General features: G+C 42.5%; 3 protein-coding genes across 8 annotated transcripts; 1 reads left to right on the top strand and 2 right to left on the bottom strand.

Moving 5' to 3' along the window:
* Positions 1-2,883: 2,883 nt before the first annotated feature.
* Positions 2,884-11,963, bottom strand: LOC105926019 (cytochrome b-c1 complex subunit 1, mitochondrial). Its single transcript, XM_012862163.3, has 13 exons — positions 11,841-11,963; positions 9,638-9,778; positions 9,430-9,516; positions 6,872-7,001; positions 6,538-6,736; positions 6,239-6,318; positions 6,037-6,152; positions 4,751-4,894; positions 4,203-4,363; positions 3,997-4,082; positions 3,652-3,740; positions 3,444-3,519; positions 2,884-3,357 (listed from the first exon to the last, which is right to left on the bottom strand). Exons 1-13 carry the CDS (start codon positions 11,901-11,903, stop codon positions 3,293-3,295), a joined length of 1,437 nt encoding a protein of 478 aa, XP_012717617.1. The 5' UTR covers positions 11,904-11,963; the 3' UTR covers positions 2,884-3,292.
* Positions 11,908-20,721, bottom strand: ttll3 (tubulin tyrosine ligase-like family, member 3). 6 transcript variants are annotated; one of them, XM_021316208.2, is made up of 14 exons: positions 20,640-20,705; positions 19,982-20,147; positions 18,668-18,756; positions 18,428-18,578; positions 18,298-18,353; positions 18,059-18,187; positions 17,836-17,950; positions 17,607-17,711; positions 16,784-16,976; positions 16,542-16,690; positions 16,211-16,454; positions 14,354-14,613; positions 13,523-13,698; positions 11,908-12,026 (listed from the first exon to the last, which is right to left on the bottom strand). In XM_021316208.2, exons 2-14 carry the CDS (start codon positions 20,067-20,069, stop codon positions 11,991-11,993), a joined length of 1,791 nt encoding a protein of 596 aa, XP_021171883.2. In that variant the 5' UTR covers positions 20,070-20,147; positions 20,640-20,705; the 3' UTR covers positions 11,908-11,990. The 6 variants fall into 6 exon arrangements, with proteins under 6 accessions (XP_021171883.2, XP_021171879.2, XP_021171880.2 ...); XM_021316204.2 differs by lacking the exon at positions 11,908-12,026 and adding an exon at positions 12,884-13,439 and having other exon boundaries at positions 20,640-20,721; XM_036151557.1 differs by lacking the exon at positions 11,908-12,026 and adding an exon at positions 13,314-13,459.
* Positions 20,722-22,199: 1,478 nt separating this feature from the next.
* hmces (5-hydroxymethylcytosine binding, ES cell specific) lies at positions 22,200-27,223 on the top strand. Its single transcript, XM_012862182.3, has 7 exons — positions 22,200-22,365; positions 22,468-22,705; positions 24,858-25,001; positions 25,083-25,259; positions 25,447-25,601; positions 26,377-26,569; positions 26,812-27,223. The coding sequence occupies exons 2-7, from the start codon at positions 22,517-22,519 to the stop codon at positions 27,001-27,003; spliced, it is 1,050 nt and encodes a 349-aa protein (XP_012717636.2). The 5' UTR covers positions 22,200-22,365; positions 22,468-22,516; the 3' UTR covers positions 27,004-27,223.

The raw sequence follows: 27,223 nt of genomic DNA, 5'->3' as shown, positions 1-27,223 counted from the left end.
CCTTACACCCGAGTGCCCCCCCCCCCACCCCCCACCCCACCTCATATTTCATTTCACATCCTTTGCTAAAAATAACGTGATGCTAATCACAATGGCTTCCTTTAATTAATTGGATATCTGCTTCAGTTTGGAACCACAGCACAAAGCCACATCAGGAGTTCAGCATCAACAAGCTGCAGCAGCTATATAAATAAATACATTTTGTTCCAACCCATCAAAGGACTTTTCTTCATCTAACTAATGATGGGAGGATTACAAACACAGAACTGTAACAATACTTAGACCCTGGAGGACCAAGGGGCTAATCTGAGTAATGCGGGAGATTAACCATTAACAAGCGTACAGATGTCAGCGCGGCGAATAAACACAGTGGGTTGCACCAGCAGCACGACTGACCCGGGAGATGCATGGACCTGAGTCATCTCCATCATCATGTGAAAGATGAAATATGGCAGAGCAGGTTTCAGCGTAACCTTTTATGGCAGTTAGTGAGCTTTTTAAAACAATTGCACTGAAAGTTAAATGGCTTTCCCTTTGATATTAGTGGAAGTTGTGTAATAATTAAGATCTGTCAGAAAGTGTGAATGCCCCTCTGTCTTTACTGTAAACTGATTCTCATTATACTGGAAATAATTTATATGCATTTTATAACCGCTTTTAGTGGTTTACACAGAAGGATACATCAGTCTCGTTGTTTTAGGGATAATAAAGCGTCCTATTCTAAGAAGATATCCCAACCAACTTGACAAAAATGCTGTTTGGACGCGTGTAAACATGCTCAAAGGTTATGACTTTGGGTCAACTCACCTCCCCATTTCAGACCCACACATTTCCTGCTGACGTACTTTAACCCTGCGTGTGTTTATTTTTGCTGTGCACGTAGGGGACATCGTAAATTTTGGGCATGATCTAATTTTCTTAAGACTTGGTACCACACCACATTTCCATTTAACGTGGTTTTGTTGACACAAGGGAGGTCTTAAACAATAACAATGCTCCAAAAAATAAAAGGGAACACTAAAATAACACATCCTAGATCTGAATGAATGAAACATTCTGATTAAATACTTCGTTCTTTACATAGCTGAATGTGCTGATAACAAAATCACACAAAAAGTATCAATGGAAATCAAATTTATTAACCCATAGAGGTCAGGATTTGGAGCCACACTCAAACCTAAAGTAGAGGAACACTACAGGCAGATCCAACTTTGATATAATGTCCTTAAAACAAGTCAAAATGAGGCTCAGCAGTGTGTGTGGCCTCCATGTACCTCCATGACCTCCCTACAACGCCTGGGCAGCTCCTGATGAGGTGGAGGATGGTCTCCTGAAGGATCTCCTCCCAGACCTGGACTAACACATCCATCAACTCCTGGACAGTCTGTGGTGCAAGGTGGTGTTGGTGAATGGAGCGAGACACGATGTCCCGGATGTGCTGAACTGGATTCAGGTCTGGATAGCATCAATAGCATCAATGCCTTCGTCTGGCAGGAACTGCTGACACTCCAGCCACATGAGGTCTAGCATTGTCTTGCATTAGGAGGAACCCAGGGCCAACCACACCAGCACATGGTCTCACAATGGGTCTGAGGATCTCATCTCTGTACCTGATGGCAGTCAGACTACCTCTGGTGAGCTCCCCACACCATTATTGACCCACTGCCAAACCGGTCATGCTGGAGGATGTTGCAGCAGCAGAACGTTCTCCATGGCGTCTCCAGACTCTGTCACGTCTGCCACATGTGCTCAGTGTGAACCAGCTTTCATCTGTGAAGAGCTCAGGGCACCAGTGGTGAATTTACCAATCTTGGTGTTCACTGGCAAATACCAAACGTCCTGCACGGTGTTGGGCTGTAAGCAGAACCTCCACCTGTGGACGTCATACCCTCATGGAGTCTGTTTCTGATCCTTTGAGCAGACACAGGCACATCTGTGGCCTGCTGGAGGTCATGTTGCAGAGCTCTAACTGCTCCTCCTGTTCCTCCTTGCACAAAGGTGGAGGTAGCGGTCCTGCTGCAGGATTGTTACCATCCTACAACCTCCTCCACATCTCCTGATTACCGGCCTGTTTCCTGGTATCACATCCATGCTGTGGACACTAGGCTGACAGACACAGCAAGCCTTCTTGCCACAGCTTGCAGTGATGTGCCATCCTGGATGAGCTGCACCACCTGAGCCACTTGTGTGAGTTGTAGACTCCGCCTCATGCTACCATAGTGTAAAAGCACCCCCTGCATTCAAAACTGGATAGAAATAGCAATAGGTTTTGCCAAATGCCTCTAGTTTCTACCTGTTGCACAACAGCATGTGAGACTGAATGTCAGTCAGCGTTGCTTCTTAAGAGGACAGTTAAGCTTCAAAGCTTCCAAAAAGGTAATTTGTAGATATATTTAAAACGTACAAAGAGGTATGAATGTGATGCTCCTTTTGTTTGGGATCATGGAGGCTGAGGGGCTCAAAAAAAAATTATTCTGGGCAAACAGAACAAAAATTCTGTTTTGTGTAAAGCGGCCTCCATGACCATAACAGTGCAAATTTAAATGATAATCACAAGACGTGGTTGATAAACCCCACCCTACAATTTCCAATTTGAAAATTTTAATTGCATCTCTTCTTAAAGACCCCCACCCATTCTATGAAAATTGTACTATTTTTTTAAACTTACATCTACATCACCCGCCTTTTTTTATTCTGTTTTTTCCCCCCTGTATTTAATCGTGTAAAACACTTTGCATTGTCTCTGTACTAAAATGTGCTACACAAATAAATTTGCCTTGCCTTAGCTGACAACACAAATTTATGGTATTCTTTTATTGTTGTTGAGGGCCGTCCAAAATAAACGGCACACTTTGGACACCCCAGGAGTAAAAACAGCTCACAAACGGTTTATCGTTTTTATTTGTGTCTGAATGACAGCTTCTGGTATGTACAATAGTGGACATAAAACAAATGTTTACAGAATGTATACATATACTCTGGCTGCCTCATCTGGTCATACTGGATATCGGCTGAATTGGGTTACAAACTTAATTCTGAATCCAAGTCTGTGCTCACAGCAATTTTCTCCACAATAAAGCTCAGATGATAAATAATAAGCACAACCAATTTTCAGAGCATATTCTCAAGCCTCAATGGTGGCTTCCCTCATGGCCAACTAGGTAACTAATTTGGGGGGTGGGGGGGTTGTGTTGTCAACAACTTTCCGTTGTTTACGTTCGCAGTGATGACAGAAGAAAGGCTAGGAGATGAAGAGAACGAAATGGGAGAAACTGAACAGCTGATCTTTTCCCTAAAATCTAAGCCAGTACATGGCACTGCGCATTCTGTTGTAGTCGGGTAGCTGCTCGATCGGACCTGGTGGAAACAAGGAGAGGACAGATTAGAGAGGCGACATCGATGCCGACTCTGATCGTACAGAATAGGCGAGGGCGAGGACTCACCGACGGCTGCCACCGCAGGACACTTATCATAGATGTATTTGGAGCAGATGTCACGCACCATCCTGGGAGTTACAGCCTGAAAGAGGAGAGGAGTTAGCAAGGAGGAAGCAAAGCCTCTTTAAAATTGGAAAAAAAATAATAATTCAAGAGGCATGGCAACATGGCGTGGAAGCCAAGTGCACAACGAGGTCCTATGGGATTGACTTACATCGATGCGGGCGCTCCACTCTGCTAGAGGAATGCGCCGTCCATAGTTCAGGATGTGTCTGCCGATATCATCACAAACCGGTGTTGTTCCTACGAGATTGACTGGTTGTTAGTTTAAAATGATGCGGGGTGTGTATGGCTCTTTGTTGAGCTGCACGATAGGAAAGGGGGTCTGCAAACCTGCAGCTTAGGACGCATTTATGTTCATGTCTCACTAGGCTGAAACCAATGTCCTATTTATGAAATGAAATTTAGAAAAATGTCAACTAATTTTATTTTCTCCTGAAGAAAACTGCTGTCTGAACTGTAACGGCTGCAGACCCCCCTGATGGAGCGGACCAAGTACCATTGAGCTGTCCGATCAGGCTGGCCTTCAGAGCGTTTTGGGCTCTGGCAACATCACTGTCTGTGACTGTGGTGCAAAGGTTCATCCTAAAAGGATGAGAACAAGCAGGATTCCCGTTAAGCATCTGCGCTGGTCATGATAACAGAGTTTTACTAGCCTTTTAGCTTTAGGTTAGAAGTGTGGCTATCTGGGGAGTCTGTTCTCACCAGGCGTTCTGGGTCCAGTGCATCATGTCATCGATGTGGTGCTTGTCGCTCACAAAGTGGATGCCCAGCAGGCCGGTGTCGCTGTATGCCGAGTGGAAGGCCTGGAAGCTGTGGCACAGGTTGTCCTCCACTGCCAGGCGAGCCAGACGGCTGCTCAGGTGCTGAGAGGACAGAACATGAGGCGTAAAAGGTCTTTAAATGGAGGTAAACCAAGAAATCTGGTGACTGGAGTCGGATGATCTTCTGTAGCAGCCCTGAGCAGAAACTGACTGCTCGACTATGTAAAGTGTAATTTTCTTTCACCATGTTCCTCCCAACAGATCCGGAGGCAGGGGGGGGCGACCCCTGACTCAGGTTTCTAGAGAGGGTTATGCTTTACCCCTCCATGATGGCCACTCAAGACATGGAGAGTCCCGGGTGGGCAAAGCTTAAAGGGGATTGTTTTGTTTTCCACGGAGACATGACACATCATTGTTGCCGCTCTCATCGCTGTTCCTAAAGCTCCATAAACCAGAACAAAGAGAAAAAAACACTAGACTTTTACCCACCTTCCCACCGCCGTAGGTCAGGTCATAGCTGCCAATGATGGCGTTGGCCACCATGAGGGGCACGATGTCTGGACTGGAAATGCTAGCGCCCTCCACAGCGATGGCGATGTGCGCCAGAGGCAGAGCATCATCCCGCATACGGATCTAAAAGGGAAGTCAGAGATTTTACTGCATCTGTACATAAGACGTCAAAAAGGTTGCAATGATACCGAAACGCCCCCATAGTTCTCATGAAAGTAAAGTCTGCTGCATGCAGCACCACCCAGCTGTAGATAGCATGACTTGGTCTGGTGAGCTGGATACCAGCTGAGCGTTTCCCTATTATGTCACATTACAATCAAAAGTGTAAAGCAGAAGGAAAGGGACGAATGGTTTTTCAAATCTTTCCTAAATAAAAACCTGAAAATTTAGTAAAAGTCCCCTTTACTCAGATACACCTAAATAAAATGCTACGTAAAGAACTGCCTTCAGAAGTCACGCCGAGTCCAGTTGTGTCTAATTCACTCATGTCATCATTTTTAAAATCAACATTTAAATCACTTAGACTGATCACACCTGAATTGGATAATGTAACATTTTGTAGAACGACTGTAAAACCTTAATATAAGCTCTGAAAAAAAGAGAAAAACATCCACAGTAGGAGTGTGTCTGTCCCCTCCTTAAGTTGTATACTTTAAAAATATACTTCATTGATAGCAAAGGGAAATTAAATAAGAGATCTCAGCCTGAGGATACCATTAAGGCCAAAATTATTCATACCCCTGGCAGATTTAGATTTAAAATGATACTCGGTCAAGTAAGAAGTTTTGCCATAGTAAATGAAACTTATTTAAGTTAAATGTGGGATGTCTAAAATGATTAAAACCTTTCTAAAAATAAAATAGAATAAAGATAAAAATGAATGATGTCTTTTTTGGCATAAAAACAATAGTATGTTAAAATATTGCTATAGTAGCTGAGCAGCTTTTTGGCTGTTTTCAGTGGGATTTTATGACTAATCTTTGTTAATGAGCTTCAGTCTCCAGTTGATTTAAGTCAGGACTCTGGCTAAGCCCCTCAAAAGTGTTATTCCTTCCAGTCAGAAGAAACATGCCGGTCAGACTGAAAGATTATGCTAAATCTAAATATATGAGGCGTATGAATAATTTTGCCTTCAACTGTAGAAACACCATATAAAATGGAAATCAACTTTGAAGTAGAAGTTGGTATATTTTATAACTGTCTAGCTGAAGATGAGTGGGACATCTTTACTTTGTGTGGGGGAGAAACAAAGACCCGGGTCTCACCTCACTACCAGTGAAGCGGCAGGGGGACAACACGGGGACAGCGTCTCCCTCGTACTCAAATGAAACTCCGCTAAAATGAGACTTGGCCAGACCCACCAGCTCCTCGTGATTCACACCTGGAGATAAGGCATATTTCATAACATTAGACTGCCACCCTCCCTTTCTCATAGTGCATGCTGGGAGGCAGAAGCTGGGGACCCACCTCCTGCAGCAGCCAGCACCATCCGGGGGGCTTTATAATGGCTGTTGATATAATCCACCAAGTCCTGCCGGCTCAGATTTCTGACAGCATCGAACACAAGAAACAGCATTATTTCTGACAGCCATCTTGACTTTGGCTTTAGCTTCAGCTGCATTGCTGTAAATAATGTTGTTGCCGTGTTCAATAATGAGCTACACATTAGTACAGAGCTGTTGAATAGTGGCATTCTGCTGAAGGCAGTAAGACTATTTATAATGGACTCTGCCTCAGTAACGTGGGAGTCCACCAACCCCTCGTACCTGGCACTACTGGAGGGCCCCAGCACAGTTTGTCCTAGAGGTGTGCCTTGGTAGGCTGTGGCATGCAGCAGGTCCAGACAGACTTCCTGCAGGTTGCCGTCCACCTCCTCCAGCTCACGCAGCACCACGCTCCTCTGCTGCTCGATGTCTGCCTCGTTCAGGGAGCAGCTCTGCACCACATCTGACAGCAGCTCCACAGCTGGAGACAAACACGTACGCACTCAGTTTGTGGAGGGAAGCATGAATTATGGTCCCGCATGGCACTGTTGATGTTACTGGGATTTATTTGATACGATTTGTGTAAACTTTAATGTTTAGTGTTCTGTTTTCTCACCTTTAGGCAGATCCTTGGACAGGGTCTTCATGTAGTAAGCAGTGTGCTCCCTGGACGTGTAGGCACTCAGATGAGCTCCCATAGACTCCACCTGCTGCTCCAGGGCTGCCTGGGGGTGCTTCTTTGTTCCCTGCAGGGAAAAGGAGGAGGATTCAGAAATCCATCCATACGCACGTGTTAAATCAGGATTGCTGTATCCTGAACGGCACTGGCCATTGTTTGAGCATTGTATTTCCTTACTTTTAACGTGTTTAACTGCACAGAATACATATATATATTTGAATTTGGACACAGTGTCAAACAAATATATGCGCAGGGTCATTTGAAAAGCAATAGACTATAAAGCCAACGGAGGTAAAGACTTTTTTTTTCATCTTTAAGGCTGGGAGGAGATTGTAATTCATATTATAATGTCAGTTATAATAACGCCAGTGTCGGAGTTTGACCTTTGTCTTTTACGAATGGTTTTAGTTCAGGCATCACCCATTCCTACAGCTCTTTTGATTCACAAAGTAATGCAACCATGTTTAAAGGAGCAATAAGCTAAGTTTCATTACTTTAGATAGAAAGAAAAATAGTGATGTGAAGAACTAAAGGTGACTTTTTAGATGAAACAGCGTATGACGTCACACACCATCTCAAAGCCGGGCTGGCCATGCGAGGCCATGTGAATCGCTGCGACTCAGCGTTTTATGAGCAGGGATAAAACGCCACCGTCAGAGTAGTGTAGGAGCAATATTGCAGAGAGCATGCCCAGCATATTCAAACGTTCTCTTGCATTATAACTTTAAGAGCTACTTCTCCACTAAACACGCTCCTCTGAAAGGTGATGATGTTTTGCTGATAAGCTCATACCAGGCGACGGGGTGAGAAGGGAAAGCGGGGGCCGGGTTGCAGCTGGAGCAGAGGTAGAGAAAGACGTGGCTCGTCACGCGTAATTTGGTCTGCAGACAATGCTCAACAGCCCACCTTGTGGTGAAATCTTGCTTATTGCCCCTTAAATTTTACTTAAAGGTGCATAGCCACGTTATTTGACTTTTTTATTTATGTCAGTAGCTCATTCTGGTTGTATACAAAGTTTTTTAAGAAAAAGATTATCACGTCCTGCTGCTGGCATACTCTTTATTATTATATTATTAGTATTATTAATTATTAAGTAAGGCTTTATTAGTAAAATAAAGCCTTACTTTATTTATAATCACAACAAACGTACAGCACAGCACATGCGCAGCAGGGGTTAAAACAAGGATGCGGCTAACAGCTATTAGCATCTCCCAGTGAAACAATAAGGAAAGGTCCAAGACCCAGTGAAAAAAAATGCTAAAATATAAGGTTCCAAGAGAGAAAAGACTGGAATGTCTCTGGGAATACAGTATGAACGTTGGTGTTCACTGAAGGGGACGCTAAACCTGCTGAGGCTCAGATGTGATCTCAGAGCTGATTGACGTGAATAAATGTTCTGATATGAGGCTCTTTAGTTGTTGCAGATCGGTGTATTTAATTAATAACGGTTGGTCTTCAACCACGCCGAGCTGCTGCTTTACTGCGAGGCACAGCAGAGGGTCAGGCTCTGCAATGCCTCGCAGTAAAGCAGGCATTACAGAGCCTGATTTTAATTAAATACTGTTATTTAATACTGTTTTATTAATTAATCAAACCAACATCATTATAGTTCTGCGATACTGCTGGTAGATGGCACCACGTCTGTTTATATCTGTTCATTGTGCCCGGCGATGGATTCTATCTAGGCTCCAAAAGAACCATCAAACACTATCAAGATGGAGACTTGGTGTATATATCTTTACTTTATCATTTATCTTTTTTATAAGCATATAACATGGCTATACACCTATAAACTAACCTCTAAATAGGGCTGTACGATTTTGCCAAAAATCAAAAATTGTGAATTATTTCAACCATAATTGCAATTTAATTTAGACCTTTTTTACATTAACCACGAACAACAACAAGGGCCTGTAGATTAAGAAGTTTGTAAACAAGGACTATTTAAAAGAAGATATTTAACCGTTTTTACTAATCAGAATATTATTATTTAAGAGAATAGCTTGTTGAGTTGGACATCAATCCTTGTTGAACATAAAGTACAACCAAAAAACAAGTCAATGTATTAAACTGTTTGACCGTACTTAATGCTATGGTGAGATTCCTTAAAGTTTCTAGTAAAAAAGTATGATTATATAAACTCTAAATCAAATAATAAAATTAGATTATCTCACTGCTGCAGCTCTCTTCTTTTCCATGTAGAAGCAAACCCACTTTAAACACATTACTGACACCTAAAGGACGTGTCTGATCCTTTAATTGTTCATAACCAAAAATTCAGACCTCTGCGATTTGGAAATTGAGATTATATTGCAGATGTGATTGTCCAGCCCTAATCAAAACTTTTTAAACAGCAGGTTGTAACTACACTGGGCTCAGTGGCGTTGCAGGGCAGTTTCACCAAAAGGAATAAATACTGTGCATTTGCCTGCAACAAAAATATATTTTACCTTATCAGCAAAAGTCCTATTTCAAACATTGAGTCATTACCCCACCTTGAAAGCCATGTGCTCCAGGAAAAAGCCAGCTCCGTTGTTTTTCTCACTCTCATAGCGGCTGCCAGCGCTGATCCAGAGTCCAACCTGTGAAAGGCAGGATGTGTTCAGAGCTTAGGTTACAATGTTTATTATTTACCATAGCGCTTTCTCGGTTGCGATATGGGGGGAAAAAAATTAAAAAAGGGGCAAATTAATATGCTTTTACCGTGCAAGTTGCATGTCCAGTATCTTCGGATGCAACTCTCAAACCATTCTCCAGGGCAGTAAGCTGGGTTTCAGGGGCTCCAACGAGGCTCTGGGCATAGCTGACCGAGGCTTGTCCACGCCTCAAAGCTAGCAGGATGGGCTGCAGTTTGCAGAAGAGAAATTGTTCAATTACCTCAATTCTTATTACATTTGGGACCTATATATGTTACAATGTAAGACAGACCTATTCTGTGTATTTTTCTATCGTTGAGTCTGCAGCTACCGTTTGTGCTCCAATCACTTCACAGATCCTTTAACTACTGCTGTTGTCCACTAAAACATCTGTTCTATGGATATTACTGGTTGCAGTTTCAACAATCCCCATTATATAAAGATATCCAGAATATCATGACCTTATTTTTTTCATTTCTTTCCCATTAGGAACTTAGCTATGGGTTATTTTTGAAATTTTGATCAGAGAAAAACGTTTGACTTACTTCTAGATGAGAACATACAGTTAACCAAACATACTGTAAGTTTAGGTTTTTAACCATCAATCTAACAATAGTAATTAGATACGTGTGCGCCTGTTTAAATAAGCAAGCACACGTTTCACATTTGGTCAAAAAACAGTCGGGACAGATGTAAAATTCAGGATGAACTATAGTGTTTAATTTGTGAAGAATGCAAGCTGGATATCTTTATCATATAGTACCGACAGCATGTGACTGACTAAATTACCAGAAGATAGATGACATTTATTCTAAAAACTAACAATGATAGCTCACTCATAAAAAAAAAAAAATAAATAAATTTTCATTGCAATATCTTAAACATCTTTGTCATTGGAAGGTTCATTCACATGAAATTTATCCTCCTCACTTAACTCATCTCTTATGAGAAATGGGTTTCCACTGTGCGACGCCGGCAGTGGCAGTTTATGGGATTCAAACCTGGGAACTGTCAACCTTTGCAGGAAGCAAGCACCCTGCTCTAACCACCCCCCATGGGAAAATTATGCTTTTTATGGGTAAATATTTTGAATGTAAATCGAGAGAGAAAAACTACCCCATCATTTTAAAAACTCTGAATGTGTCCTAATATTTACTCTACAAATATGATCTTAGAGTTGTGTGTTTTTCTCCCAATGCTTTTTAAAATACATTGTTTTGTTGACATTCATCTAAAAGGTGGGCAATAATTTAATAATATAAATCGCAATATAACTTAATTCAACACCAGTAATATGACATTTCCGATATTTTAATATACATTCCGTTATGGGTTTTAAGCAGTTTTAAGTGTTTTATTTTTTTAAAGCACATATATCTAAAATGTTAAACTGGAGGAACCTTTGTAAACCTGGTCAAATCACAAGTTTATACAGGCATCTGTTGTGGGCTTTCTTAGCAGTCTTTCTGTGGCTTATATCTAGTTTATATCAATATCAGAATTATATTGTATCGACCAAAATTAGGAAATACATTGTGATATAGGTTTTGGCTTTATTATCCATCCCTACGTTCATCCAACTTCTTCTAAAGTGTTGCAAACAAATGTTTTGCACAAAGCATCTTATATATTAATGATAAAATAGCCGAAAGTAGAAGACTATCATTTTCATTCTTGAGATCAAGGACAGCAGTCTTAAACAGACTAACCTGTACCATCTGAGAACAGTCTGATAAGGTGACACTACCAGCTTCAATACTTATTTTTAACATCAAAAGTAAACGCTGCACTTATTCTCGTCGTCAACCTGAACTGGACTCATTATCAAGAGGCAACAATCAATGATAATTTTAAAGAACTTAAAAAGTGACTCTGAACAAATACCTCGGAGCAGACAACTGAAATCTGCCTTTCAGACGGCACCGAGCTAACGCTGTTAGCCAGGAAGCTCCGAGGGCAGTGGAGGACAAATTGAAAATATTACAAGAAATGACGTTGCGAAGGATAGCAGACGACAAAAACAACCGCTATCCTCTTTGCATAAAGTGACCTTTGTGTGTTAATGAGAAGTTAAAAATCATGCAGCTCCATTTGTTGATTGACCTTGTATTCACTGCAGGCTACCCGATGCTAACCGGTTAGCTACTCAGCACAGCTAACGCGACGCCGTTCTGGACACTAAACTTCCGGGTGCTTAGTTAAACTAAAGCTGTCCTGTTTAGCTAAGACTCCCCTAAAGTAAAAGCGTATCGTCCATTAGATATACTCACACTGCGGGTTTTAGCGAGGACTCGCCCCACAGTGCTCCCGGCTCGGCACACGGACGCCGCCATTTCTATACTCGACGAGAGGCAGGAAGGCCGTCACCACTGACGTCACGGCTTCGTTCTTCTTCTGAGCTTCAGTTGTTCAGACGGCCGTTACTGCCACCACATGTTTAGTGTGTGGTACTGACGCTACTAAAAACAACAACGCACTCTCAAAATTCACCAGTTTATTTGTACTTTAAACGTGTTTATGTTAGTTTTTTTATTTAACAAAGTTAATCAAACTACCGTACTTTAATGTGATCTCCTTTCAACTTTCACTGAAATGTAACAAATGTGTTCTAAGTCTTAATCCTGCCAAGAAGCAGATACCATGCTACAGAGCCCGGGAGAGCTCACTTTAAGTGATATTTTTTTTCAGGTCGTGATAATTTGTGAGCACATTTCCTTTAATTGAGCCCTCGAATTAATAAAACGTGAGCACGTTTTCTTTTAATTGAGTCCTCGAATTAATAAAACATGCACACAATTTATTCGAGCACACATTTTAATTATTCGTGGGTGCGTTTTGGTAGATCGAGATCTCGAATATACTATAACGTGCTCATGTTTACATGTGTCAAGACAATATTGAGAGCACGTTTTACATATTGTGGCCACGTTTAAGTAGATTGTGCACACAATGTTCTATAACCATGTTCACTAAATTGTGCTCTCGTTTTAATAAATTGTGCCCTCGTTTTAGTAAATCGTGCGCTCGTTTGAGTAAATAGTGCAGTCGTTAAATAAATTGTGCCCTCGTTTTACTATGCTTAAAATGAGAGCTCAATTTTGTAAAATGAGCTCACACTATAGTAAAACGAGAGCACAATATAGTAAATTGTGCACACGATTTAGTAAAACGAGCGCACATTCTCTCAACATGCAAAACATTTTGCGATGACCCCTCTAGGGCTCCGTACCATGCTAATTACGGTGTAGGAAAGATTCAAGTTGAGATGTGAATAAAACACGCAAAGCACGTTTAATTTTAGATTTTATTTTTTAAGCAGTACCCAAAAACATGCTTAATTTCCGACAAAGGGAATTTTTTTATTTTCTTTTTACGTGTATAAAATTCCTTTGTTTGAAGATATTTTAGACCGATTTGGGGCTGCTGTCTGCTTTCCTGGGCTGTTTGGGTGCAATCATCTCCTGGGGCAAAGAACCTTGTTGTTTCTCTGCTATCTGTGGTTGAACATTTGATCCTTCTGCACGTCTCTTCCACAGCTGCCCAGAATGAGAGCCTCTCCCAACAGGAGGAAAAGTCTTTGGCAGATGCATTGTGAGGCTTTTCACTGGTTTCGCCAAAGATGGTTCGGGGAGAAGAGCTGCAGATAGCAATGCTTCGCTGCTCCTGATCTTGCTCTCCACTCTCTTCAGAAACATCCTTGGCAAAGGCTGAACTTTCTCCGACGTAGACACCTTTTCTTTGACTGGACCCAACCGCTTTGAAGCTGACTGATAAGAAGACCTCAGCGGAGGAAGAGGGCAAAGGTTTTTAACGGTGAAGCCCTCAACGACTAGGTTCATTCCTAAGTACTGAGGGACTTCTACTGCTGCCTGGAGGTTAGAAGTTACATCTGAAAGGTTGTTGACTCACACAAACAGAGATAATTATGCATATACCTTCACCAGCTCCTTACCTGCCTATATATAAGCTGAAAGTCTCCCGTGTTAGCGGCGCGGTCAACTCTCCGGTCCAGAACCACTCGCAGTGTGTCCTCCTGCACCGCAGCGCAGAGCTGAGCGGTCACAGAGGTTGAGGGTGCCATAGTGGGGCTAGCGTTGATTTCTATTAACCATGGGTGCAGGCTGAGATCTAAGAAACCAACTGTTTATTAGTATGGACATCTTTATATGTAGGGTTTTGCATGGCATGCACATACAGTACAGTTGCTTAGTATATACACCAATCAGCCACATGCATTATGACCACCTGCCTTAAAGTGCAGTTACATGAACCATTAAAGGGTGCTGTGGTATCTGGCCCCAACATATCAGTGCTCAGAATGTGCATCATAATTAGCATTCACTTTGGCAATCTGAGCTACAGTAGCTCATTGGTTGGATCTGACCACATGGGCCAGCCATTGCTCCACATAAGCACTGTGATCCTGTCACCAGTTTTCTACTGTCTCTTCCTTGGATCACCTTTGACAGATATTAGAGATATTAGAGAGAAAAGACCCCACAGGAGCTGCACTTTTGGAGAAGCTTTGACCCTGGTCATCACAATACATCACTTCACCTATGGTCATAATGTTATGCCTAAATGATGCGTGCATATTTTTCTGCCTTGGCCAAAAAAAAAAAACTTTAACAGTAACGCTATTGGCGCTAACTGAGCTGCGTTTTTTCTTTTTCAAAGTCGACTTTGCAGCTCTGAAGGAGCAGAATTGGATTTAACAGTGTGTTTATGCAGAGATGCCCTGGTGCTTTCCATTCATGGATCATATAAATTGAATGAATCATACCTAACATAAAATCAGCGCCATAGAGCTCAAACGTGTTTTTGCGTGACTCCATCAGATCCTGCGCTGTCTGTACTGCATGGATAATGGTTGTCTTCATTCCTGGGACTACAACAGTCTCCCAGAGAGCCTCCTTGCCCTGGCTGGCCAGAAAGGCCTTGAACTGGTCATCCAGCCACATGTTGTCTGCTGGAATGCCGCAATGGCGCTGTTGGGACGGCCTCAGGTGCTTCTGGATGGAGTTATTGCACAAGTGCACTGAGCTGAAGAAGGAAAATTAAAATCAGACAAAAAAAGGGTCAGGACAAAGCTGATGTGTGTCATCTAAAATGAACCTAAACAAGGGCAAATTCAGTACGCACTAAATGTGTCCAGCACACTGTTTGCGAACAGTTTGATTGCCAGACCCTTCTTTTGTTCTAATGCCATATCACAAATTCTTACAAATCATATTTATTTAGATTGCAAATTATTTTTGAACTCCAATCAATGTTTTTTATTTTTTTTATCTTTAAGGGAACCAATTAAAAGAATGACAAATCTGACAATCTGCTGCGAAACCACCTACATCACCTATCCGTTCAGAAACACCACTTCCAACACTATTTTCCCCTGTACATAAAAAGTGCAGACGTCGTACCGAACGTTTTGAGGAGCATCTCAATGTTCTCAGGACCTGTCCATAACAGTGTGATAAGGTTTTTTCTTCTCAGACCAGCTCTACAGCTGCTATGTTTGTGGCCGAAAAACTGAAACCAGATGCAAAAACGGGCGCAATCTGGAGCATGTGCGAAACCTGGGCTAAAAATTAACAACACTGAAAAGCTCTGTGAATTTTCCCGTCGATGTTTTGGCATGTGAATGTGAAAAGAAAGTCTGCTGTAGCAAACGAAGGGGAGCCAAAAACACCAGCATGGGAGAAAACAACACGTGTGTATTTGTGAATTGGAAGGAAAGGTTGACGTACTTTTCAAATTAATTTACTAACAGAAATCTGAAAAGTGTGGAGCAAATTTAATACATTAAATACAAATACTGGAGCAGAGATTCGCTTTATATCAGGAGAAGGCTTCTGCACAAACAGCCTGAGCCAGAATTGAATTGATCAAAGCAGATTCATGTGTTAGAGAGGCTAAGTCAAAGTCCAGACCGAAAACCAGTGAGGAAGCTGTGTCAAAACTTGAAAATTGATCTCCATAGACCTTCTGTATCCAATCTGACTAAGCTGGAACTAGGTTATGATAAATAATGAATTACTTTTTTAATCTCTCGATTAGCAAAGCTGGTAGAGACATCCTCATTAATACTTGCAGCTGTAAGTTTAGCTTTGTATTATATCAAGTTATAACTAAAATCGCATTAACACAATCCGACGACCATTTATTTTAAAAAATATATATATATAATTTTCCTTCCACAACACACCTATGCAGTACTTTGTGTTGATCTATCACAAAACCTTTCAAAGAAAGTTCCAAAGAAGTAAACACAACAGCATTTTCCTTCGGGTATAATTCTCAGTTTGTAGTGTCCTACACATGAGCGGCTTTATTTGCTCCCCGTGGAATCAATTAAAATTTGTACATGGTCGGGTTAAAGTTTCAGAAGCTGCTTTTAGTTCATAGGTCGATTTGAATTTTGTTGTTGCAGATGTCAAAGATGATAAAAACACACGCTTAAACACACCCTGTGGTGGGAAACATTTTCAGGTTAAGCACAGATGTAAAACCAAATCTCCCTCCAAAAATGATATGCAAAGGAGTCATGGCCTTTTCTATCTTTCACTTCCTGTTTCTCTTTTTCAAAATGAATCGCTGACGCGTCATTTTTTTTCCCCTACTAATAAATGTACTGTCTTACCTGTCCAGTGTATCTAATGAGTAAAGCTGGGTGGAAAAGCGCAAATAGCACTTCTTGTAGAACCACACAGTCAGAGGGTTCCAGTCAGTGACCAGGAACCACTGCCGCACATCAAACTTGGTGCCATGGACCAGCAGGGGTTTCTCAATGTACTTCTGCACCACCCACTTGCTCTCTTTGGTGAGTGCTGGATCTGTGTCCACCAGCCTAAGGATGTGGTCAAGACGCTTCGCACATTTGATGCCTTAAAGAAAAATAAAACAGATCAGACAAAAAAAAAAAACATTTTTAAAAGATCCCGCGAAACACCTGGCTGCATCCAGCGCGTTACCTCTGCCCCTGGACATTGCCCCGGGTTTGATGATCCAGATGTTCTGTGCGCCGTCTATGCCCAGCTGTGGGCTGACCTTTTCCAGCCTCTGCAGCATGGCCTTGCAGGAGCTAACCAAGTGTTCGCTTCTTTCAATGTGTGCTCCGCCACTGAGTGAGCAAGCAGAGAGAAAGGGGTGCTGTTGAGCTCCTGAAGGACACTTTTTTTTCTCGACCGATATTCTCTCTTGCTGAAGCACTCACTGGGCGACGAGATAATAACTGTTAATAAACTCTGCCCACTGCTCCTGTGTAAGTGTGTGCGGCGCTTCCGGGGTTTTATCGATGTCTCTGTGCTCCAGACTTTCCAGGTACTCCTGGCATACTTTGAGCGCGCTGGTGATGATTCCGGAAGAAACCAACGGTTTACAGCGCGGCTTGTTCGGCTTCCTGTGCCCTGAATGTGGAGGGGGAGATTACGTCTTCAGACAGAAGATTAGGTCTGTGCCTTGCAAATGTGTCTATACCCCTAAAACCCTTTTCCAGTGGTCACTTTACAGCCTCAAACCTCTACAGTCTTGAGATTTTATGCGATAGCTCAACACAATGTGTGCATGTATGTATGTAATGTTGAAGGGGAAGATAAAAGATAAAAGCATGCATGGTTTTTAAAACTGGTTTAAAATTATTTAGTTTAAAATATATTGATGCGTTAGAACGGACCAATCAAAGTCCGGATCTACATCCAATTAGGAATCTGTGATTAGACTTGAAAAAACGACAGTCAGAGACACTCTACATCCAATCAGAGCAAGCTTGATTTATTCTGTAAAGGAAAATGGGAAAAAAAAAAACATTTGAGCCCCTTGATGGGGAAAGCTGGTAGAGACGTTTCGCATCTGTAATTGTAGCAAAAGACTGTTCTCCATGTATTCTACTTCACCATATTATTATATGCTAGTTTGTGATGCGTTATTAAAAAATAGCTGGAGCTTGTGCTTGCAACGTGACAAAATGAGAAAACGTTCCAAGGGGAATCCATACATTTGCAAGGCAGTGCATACAGTCTTGTGAGTAATGCTCATACATTGAACATCCTGAAGGATGTGACTTATTTCTTTGCCCTGAATCTTCTGGTCCCTCTCCACAACGTACTTCAGAAGGCTGGTGCACGCTGTCCGCCTGTAGTCCTCTACAGAGAGACAGAAAAACAGGTCTCCGTGACCGAATTTAGATGAACGCAGAAGCAAAACTAAATAAATAAGTCAACAATGATGAACACTCTAGCTTTGAGCGAATGCAAAACCGGATCTGACCGATGAAAGCATGCCTCTCATCCTGGGCTGAAAGTCTGTAACAGCGGGGGAAGAAGGTGTCTGCGTCCGCTGTGTCAAACCAGTGGAGGTTTCTTAAATTTACGCACAACCCCACCTGTTGGATTAAAGGCTGGTGAAGAAGGTGAGTGTGATGGCCACGTGCATGTTCTTTTTTTTTTTTTTGTTTCAGAGAAAAAGATAGGAACACGTGTGATACGTTTACCTTTGTGGTGAAACTGCCGGCTTTAGCAAAATGATTGATAATCTGTTCTTTCTGCAAGCTGTTTGAGTTGATTACGTCTCTACGGTTTGTCCAGTAGAAATAAACCATCTCGTTCCGCACAAGACGAGACTGGAGAATAAACCAATGAACAAAGCAGGGGTGGGTTTAGGCGTGAGTCTATAAACCTCTTAGGTTTTGCTACTTTTACTGTTGACGATAGCAACCAACACTGCATTTACCATGAGACTATGCAGTCTATCTGGATCCTGCTCTCTGTCACCATCCTCTGAGTTGTCTAAGAAGAAGGCCCAACGTTCAAACACGACTTCATTATAAAAATGGTGATTCTAACGGATGCTTTTAACTCACCGTCATCGGCATCATTTGAGCTGGTTCTGCTCTCACTGCTCTGATGGTTCTGCTGCTTGGAACCCTGCATACGCTGTTCGATCCAGCCTCTGGCCCTCATAGCCGCCCTAATGACAGGATACGGGCCTTGGACGGAGAATATCTTGTGCATCTGACAAAGCGGAGTCAAACGTTCTGGTTTCCTTCTTGGGGAAGTCAGTTTTGCTCTTGACTGGACTGCGTTAAGAAACTGTAGCTCACCTTAATTGCTTTATTCACCAAAGTCTTGGCTGTCTTCAGTCTGTCTGGGTCAAGGTCCGGTAAACCAGCTCGGACTGTGGGAGATTTTACTAATACACAAACATATACACATTGTCATGTAAAAAAAATAAAAAATACATTTTGGTGAAAGGCCAAAGCAGGCCAGAATCATAAAGATGTTTTTTTTATACTGAATATGAGACAGTTCAAAAAAAATCTTCAAGGAGAACTTGTGCATGTTGGAACATATTCCTTAAGGCCTTAGTCTTGGTCCCAAAAAAAGTTAAATAATGAATTATTATTGATTCACAGCTTCTGCATTCAAGCAATTGACCCCATGCCCCATTATCAGCTCGTGATTAATGCTGGACTGTGGATCCATAACCATTTGCTTTTGAGGTGAAGAAAATATGACATTCCATGTTTCAAGTTAAAAAGAGTGTTGTTATTGCCACACTTTATCCTGTGTAATAAGTATTTTATGTGATAAACCAGCACAAAGTAGTGTGTAATGATGAAGTGGATGGTTTTCTAGATTTTTTTTTTTTAGAAACAGAAACCTGAAAAGTTTGCCATGCATATTTTATTCAGCACCCCTGGGCCTGTGATTTGTTCTAGCTGTAAGCCTTTTGGCAAATGTTTCTACCAACTTTACCGATCTAGACACTAATCCACTATTCAGTCTTGCCACACATTCATAATCGGATTTAGATCTGGACATAGATATGCTTTGTAGCTCTGGCTGTGTTTGGCCCGCTCTCCTACTGGATGGTGAACCTCTGACCCGGTCTCAAGTATTTTGCAGCCTCCAACGTGTTTTCTTCCAGGGTTGCCCTGCATGTAGCTTCATCCATCTTCTCGTTTGGCTCTGACCGGCTTCTCTGTCTCTGCCGAAGGAAAGTTCCCACTCCCCACAGCATAAAGCTGCCAGCACTATGCTTTACTTCAGGAGTTTTCAACTCAGAACTGTTTGCACCTGTCTTAATTTAAGAACCGCAGTAAAGAGGGCTGTATTTTGTTTGTGAAAATTTCCAGAACCCCTTGTATAATTTCCTCCACCTTCACATTGATGCAACACTCTGTGTTGGTCTGTCACATACAATTCCAACAAGATACATTAAACGGCCGCGGTTGTAACATGAACATTGTGAAAATGTCTGAAGAGTATTAATAGTTCTGCTGGGGTCAACGTTAGGAAAGACTTAGCTTCTTTGTTTGGTTACACATTGAAGTTCAGCGGTCTGAATGACCCCAACAGTCACAATAGATAAAATATTGATCATTATTTGTTTGAAATGCAGGACGTTTACTCACGGTATGGACATGGTGAACGGTGTTCGCTAGCATCTTGCAGTTTCTCCTCGCTCAGGGTTACGGCCTGGCCAGAGTCGCTGGCCTCCATGCTGACGTCAACCCTTGTTCTTCAGCGAGAACATGTCCTTTGTTTTCATTAGATCCCACCAGTCTCACAGCTTTGGCACTGAAACAGACGACATGCGGCGTGCAGCTGAAAGACCAAAATGTTTCTGGAAATGCAATAACAATGCTGTGAAAGTTTTAAGCTCTCTCTGACAGCTGGTGTAGTTGATAAGTCCCTATATCCTTGTGTGGCACAGCATAAAGTGGGTCAAACTGCTTTGTAGGAGACAGCTTGGCTCCACCTGAAAGATTTCACCCAGCAGCCATACAGGGGTGTGACATTTTCCTTAAGTCACAGTTAAAAGGGAAAGCAAACCCAATCGATTTTGCTTGTCAGACTCCTGTTTTTTTTTTTTTTTGTTTTTTTTTTATTTCATACATGCTATGCCCCTACCTCACTGGCTTCCCTCACTAGCTGTTCAAACAGACCGCATGCTAAGCCCCATCTAAACTTCCTATCTACAAGCTCTGTTACAAAACTCCATCAGTCATTGTCAGCGAGATGTTCTACGGTATTAATTAGACCCCGTGAGTTTAGAGATGTTCATCTCACCTTCTCGCGGAGAGTATTCAGTGTGTTAGCTTGTTTACCGTTACCATGGCACCCCCTTTACAGTTGCTGCGGAGAAACGACAACAAAGAGGTTTCCATCGTTACGGGTAGAGGCTGTAAGACACTAAAGGTGCATTCAATTCAACTCAACTCAAAAATACCTTATTTATACCAAAGGGAAATTAAATGTTGTTGTAACTCATTTTGTCAAGGAGTTGTTATAGATGGTGATGGCTGTGGGCAGGAAAGATCTCCTGTAGCCGTCCGTTTTAAAACCTGCAGAAGCCTTTGACTGAAGAGACTGTTTCCCAATGACGATGTCATGAACAGGATGTTCAGGATTGTCCATAATTATCTTCATTTTATGCAAAATCCTTCTTTCCATCATCGTCTCCAGAGGTTCGACAGCTGTCCCCAGAACAGAACCAGCCTTCTTTATCAGGTTGTTGAGCCTTTTCAGGTCCCTGGCTCTGATGTTGCTGCCCCGACGGATGATGGCAGAGGAGACGCTCTCAACAACAGACTTATAGAAGATATGCAGCATCTTGCTGCAAACCTTGAAGGGCCTAAGCTTTCTCAAAAAGTACAGTCTGCTCTGTCCTTTTCTTGTAGATGGCTTCACTGTTGAGTCTCCAGTCCAGTCTGTTGTCCAGATGAACACAGAGGTATTCATATTCCTCCACCACCTCCACTTCTTCTCTCAGGATGGAAATTGGGTTTGATCTAATCCTGTTTCTCCTGAAATCTACAATCATCTTCTTTGTTTTATCCACATTCAGAATGAGATGATTGCTTCCACACCACGCCAAAGCGGTCCACCAGCTCTCTGTACTCAGCTTCCTGTCCATCTCTGATCACCCGACAACTGCAGAGTCATCTGAGTATTTCTGTAGATGGCAGAGGTCGGACTTGTCCTGCCTCTGACACAGAAGTGTGAGAAAACAAATTCTGGTCAGTTTAATGAATGTAGAGCTGAATCATCAAACATCTCAGGGCAATATTCTTACAGAATAGCACCATGCTCTTCATTAGATTACTTCTAATATTCACTTAATGATTAATCCTACCTGCCCCCCCTCTATCTATCTATCTATCTATCTATCTATCTATCTATCTATCTATCTATCTATCTATCTATCTATCTATCTATCTATCTATCTATCAACTACATACATACATACATACATACATACATACATGCATACATACATACATACATACATACATACATACATACATACATACATACATACATACATACATACATACATATATATAAAATCAACCACAAGGAAACTCATTTTGAACACAATGTTCAACAGTATAATTTTTTAGAAAATGATTGCAATTATTACACTTTAAGTACATATATAAAACGGTTTTATTTTTCAGTAAAATCTGAATGTAAAAGTCTTTACATTCATTTACAAACATGTTTGTGCTGTTCAATGTCCTAAAATAAAATTAAAAATGAAAAAGTTGTAAAAGGTTCATCAGATTGCGCAGATGGGCTTCCATACTAAACAAAGATGTTCCTTTAAAAACAAAAAAGTAATCTATCGCCGCCATATTGGATCCGGGGCGGGGAGAATGCTCTGCTTTGACTGATGGTCGCTTCAGTTTCTGACTCCTGCCCCAGGCAAATGCCCGCTCTGTTTCGAAACACACACACACACGCTCACCTCCACTTCGACTGTCTGACATATAATGACAACACTGGGAAAGTGGTAAGTTGGAACATCCTTCCTAAAAGCTGTCTTTAGGCCGGCAGAAAGGCGCTTTGTTTGACTATAGCACGCGCTTTTTTCTCTCTTGTTTTTGTCTCTTAGCTAAGAAGCCAAACTTCACCCGAACCCGGTTCCGTTTTAGCTTTCTGAGATGTGCGGAAGAACCGCGTGCACTCTAGCTCCCGACGAAGTGAGCCGAGCCTGCTCGTACAGGAACCGGGGCGGGCAGCGGAGAGCGCCCCGCTGGAGGGATGGAGACGCGGACAAATACAGACCGTCCTACAACAAGAGCCCCCAGTCCATGAGCCCGGTCCTGGTGTCCCAGAGACATTTCGACAAGGTGACTTCCGCCGAACCGAGTCAGCTTCTGTTCTGGTGGCGATACACAGTTCAGTGCAAGTTATGTTTGCTGTCAGCATTCAGCTTCATGAACAGTTCTGAGCTGTTTCCAAAGCACATTTAAAGAAGCTGCAGAGCTGTTTGTTAAAAGCTTCCGTCTTAGTTAGAAAGTGTCTAGAAGAAATCCGACTGTCCTTAAATGATCTTACTTACCTGCTCAGATCAAGGACATATACACCCCTTTCAAGAAAAAAACAACAACTTACTTTTAGTTCTGTTTTTGCAGTGTGATTTTACAGACTACTCATCACGTCAATAGAAAGTCTATCTAAACCACCACAGCAGCAACTCAGAATATTCTGTCAAACATGGAAACCTTTAAGAAGTGAAAGGAGACAGACAGAGAAAAGTGAGAAAGAATGAGACTTGATTAAGATCATCTCAGTACTGGCATCTTTGCTCTAGAAAAATAGCTGAATCATGTATTCTGTATAATACTTACTTAGAGCAGTGCTTTTCAAATAGTGTGGTGCGCCCCCTAGGGGCGTGATCTAAAATACAGTCCTTCTAAATCAGTCTAAATGTGACAACAGCACCCCCTGCTGTTCGCTCTGTACATGAGTCCTTTTAAATCGAGATAAAAAACAACAACTCTTGAGCATTAAGACAGTTAGCAAGACCTATTGCTGTTCCTATTCAGTTTTGAATACTGGTGGTGCTTTCACTCTATGGTAGCATGAGACGGTGTCTACAACCCACACAGGTGGCTCAGGTAGTGCAGCTCATCCAGGATGGCACATCTATGCAAGCTGTGGCAAGAAGGTTTAAGGTTTCTGACAGCGTAGTGTCCACAGCATGGAGGTGCTACCAGGAGACAGGCCAGTACATCAGGAGACATGGAGGAGGCCGTAGGAGGACAACAATCCTGCAGCAGGACCACTACCTCCGCCTTTGAGCAAGGAGCAACAGGAGGAGCAGTTAGAGCCCTGCAACATGACCTCCAGCAGGCCAGATGTGCCTGTGTCTGCTCAAAGGATCAGAAACAGGCTCCATGAGGGTATGATGTCCACAGGTGGAGGTTCTGCTTACAGCCCAACACCATGCAGGACGTTTGGTATTTGCCAGTGAACACCAAGATTGGCAAATGGGGGGCTGCTCAGCCCTCCATGTGCTCACCAGAGGTAGTCTGACTGCCATCAGGTACAGAGATGAGATCCTCAGTCTCATATGCTGGTGTGGTTGGCCCTGGGTTCCTCCTAATGCAACACAATGCTAGACCTCATGTGGCTGGAGTGTCAGCAGTTCCTGCCAGACGAAGGCTTTGATGCTACGGACCGGCCTGCCTGTTCCCCAGACCCTGAATCCAGTTCAGCACATCTGGGACATCGTGTCTCGCTCCATCCTCCAACGCCACGTTGCACCACAGACTGTCCAGGAGTTGGTGGATGTGTTAGTCCAGGTCTGGGAGGAGATCCATCAGGAGACCCTCCTCCACCTCATCAGGAGCTGCCCAGGCGTTGTAGGGAGGTCATGGAGGTACATGGAGGCCACACACACTGCTGAGCCTCATTTTGACTTGTTTTAAAGACATTACATCAAAGTCGGATCTCCCTGTAGTGTTCTTCCACTTTAAGTTTTAGTGTGGCTCCGAATCCAGACCTCTATGGGTTAAGAAATTTGATTTCCATTGATAATTTTTGTGTGATTTTGTAAAGAACAAAGTATTTAATCAGAATATTTCATTCATTCAGATCTAGGATGTGTTATTTTAGTGTTCCCTTTATTTTTTTGGAGCTGTGTATTTAGATCCACCAATCCTCCCATCACCTCTGACCAGCTTCATCCCCACAGCATCATGCTGCCGCCACCTACACGTCACTGTGCGGACGATGCGTTCAGGGCGATGCGCAGTAGTAGTTCTGACCCCTTTTCCTCAGGAAGTTCGTTTTTGGTCTCCTCTGACCAGAGCGCCTTCTTTCACATCTTAGCCATGTCCCCCGCACGGCTTGTGGGGAACTGTAAAGACGACCTCTTCTTCAGGAAATCAATGTACTCAAGCTTATATTTGATTATGCACAAGTGGATTATCGCGGTGGCTTCCAGAAACATGCGTCGCGCCGGTGCTGATTTCCGTCCTCCTCGTGTTTCCTCAGAGCGCAGCGGTGGATGAACGCGTTCTGGCCTCGATGCGTTGGGGCCTGATACCCGCCTGGTTCAAGGAGAGCGACCCAAGCAAGATGCAGTACAGCACCAGCAACTGCCGCAGCGAGAACATCCTTGAGAAGAAGTCCTACAAGGTGTGCAGCTCTGTGGACAATCTCCCCTCTCTCTGATCTGTGGTCCCTTTGGAGTTTGTCACCTTGACCTCTTTTCACAAGGACCCCCTCCTGAAGGGACAGCGCTGCGTCATCATGGCCGACGGGTTTTACGAGTGGCGGAGGACGGAGAAGGAGAAGCAGCCATTCTTCATCTACTTCCCGCAGGGAAGCGGTCCGGACCAGGAGAAGAAAGAAAGTGACCTCGTGTCTCCAGCTTCCAACGAGAAGAACTCTGAGGTTTGCTCTCTTTCTTCCGTTGCAGTAGAAGTGCTTAATGCTTTGATTCATTTACGCTTTAAATGTGTCCAGCAGGTGTTTTGAAACAGATTTTAATTTCACAAAGTTCTACATTAGCCTTGATGTCGATTGTACAGTTGATCACCCCATTTTTTTATTTTTATTTTTATTTTTTTGTGCTTGCAAGGAAAGTGAAAGTCCCGCTGAGTGGACTGGATGGAGGTTGCTGACGATGGCCGGAGTGTTTGACTGCTGGACGCCACCAGGTGGTGGAGAACCTCTGTACAGCTACAGCGTCATCACTGTCAATGCGTCCCCAAATCTGCAAAGCATTCATGACAGGTAAGGGGGGGGGGGGATCCCTCGGGCTTTGTGTGTAAATAAATACCGTGTTGTACAGCAAACAGGCTTAAATCGGAGGCAACCAGACTTTCAGGTGTGGAGAGTACGGGAAAGTGAAAGTGAAGAAAAGGCATTTGGGTTTCAGACTCTTCTGCCTGTTTCATTTCTAAAAGATGTGCTCTCACATTTCAATGAAAGCAGATGAGCTGTTATGAAAACACCAGTGTTTCGGTCATAACCTTTTCCTCCTCACTTGGATTCAGTTTGGGGAAGTTTCGAAATGATCCCTGATTAACTTTGAAGCGGGCAGCAAAGACTTTAACTAAACAGTTAAATCTGATTTTAGTTCGTCTTTAATGCTTGATAAGCGAATATGAAAGAAACCCTTTGAAATCTTTGGGGTCATCAAAAAAAATCATGACCCCCATTCAAAGTTATAGATAAGGTTTTCATCGTTGTCGTATTTAAACATAAATTATCCCCGATGGGAATTGTTTTTATGAAATATAGGAGCATTCGTGCCTCATCACAGGGATGTGAACATGTTTATATATTATTTTTTGATTTTTTTTTTTTTTTTTTTACATATATTGAAATCCTGATCAAAATCCAGAAATGTAAAGTATAGCCTCCCCCTTATATATTTTAATCTTCTATATTGTGAAATATGAACTATAACCCAAATACTTAAAATGTTTTTTATTTTAAATGAAAGATCTAGATTTCATTTGTATAGCCTGGATAAAATGTAAACAGTTATTTTGTTTTTTTTCAGGATGCCAGCCATCCTGGATGGAGAAGATGAGGTGAGAAGATGGCTTGATTTTGGGGAGGTGAAGACTCTTGATGCCATCAAACTGCTCCAGTCCAAAGACATTTTGACTTTTCACCCCGTGTCGTCTTTTGTCAACAACTCGCGCAACAACTCCCCGGAGTGCCTTCAACCGGTGGACCTGAACAGCAAAAAGGTAATAAGTGGCTGTTGTTACAGCACAGCTGTATAGTCATGCAAGTGCATCTCAGTAAATAAGAACATTATTAAAAGGTAAAATTATTTAGTGAACAATGCAGACAAGCTGAAGGCTGAATTTAGAGCAACTGAGTTTCAGCTAGCCGTAATGCTCACGATAAAGAGGTAAACACCTGAAATGTGTCTCCGTGTGCAGTACATCTGAGATCCACCTGACTGATTTTCCTCCTGGGTTTTCAGGAGCTCAAAGCTACGGCGAGCAGTAAGATGATGATGAGCTGGCTGTCGAGCAGCAGCCCCTCACAAAGGAAGGAGCCCGACACGAACGAGAGCAAAGAAGAGCCTGAACGCAACGCAAAGGCCCGCCGCAAGCCTGCTGGAGGACTTGAGCTGTGGCTTCAGGGAGCCAATAAGAAACCAAGAACAAAGTAAACATACAAACTGACACGGAGAAGGAAATAGTTTCACTGCCGTTGGAGATCATTCGTTTCTCTGCTTAAACTGTTTTCACTGTTGAGAGCAAATGTTTATATATTTCTTATGTTGAGAGCAAATGTTTATATATTTCTTATGTTGATAACATCAGTACTGTTTTCTATATGTTTGAAAATGTGACTACCCAAGGTTGAATAAAAAAAAATACCAAAAACTC

Source organism: Fundulus heteroclitus, chromosome 20 (genome assembly GCF_011125445.2).
Source record: "Fundulus heteroclitus isolate FHET01 chromosome 20, MU-UCD_Fhet_4.1, whole genome shotgun sequence".
NCBI lineage: Eukaryota > Metazoa > Chordata > Actinopteri > Cyprinodontiformes > Fundulidae > Fundulus > Fundulus heteroclitus.
This window is presented reverse-complemented; position numbering and strand designations above follow the sequence as displayed.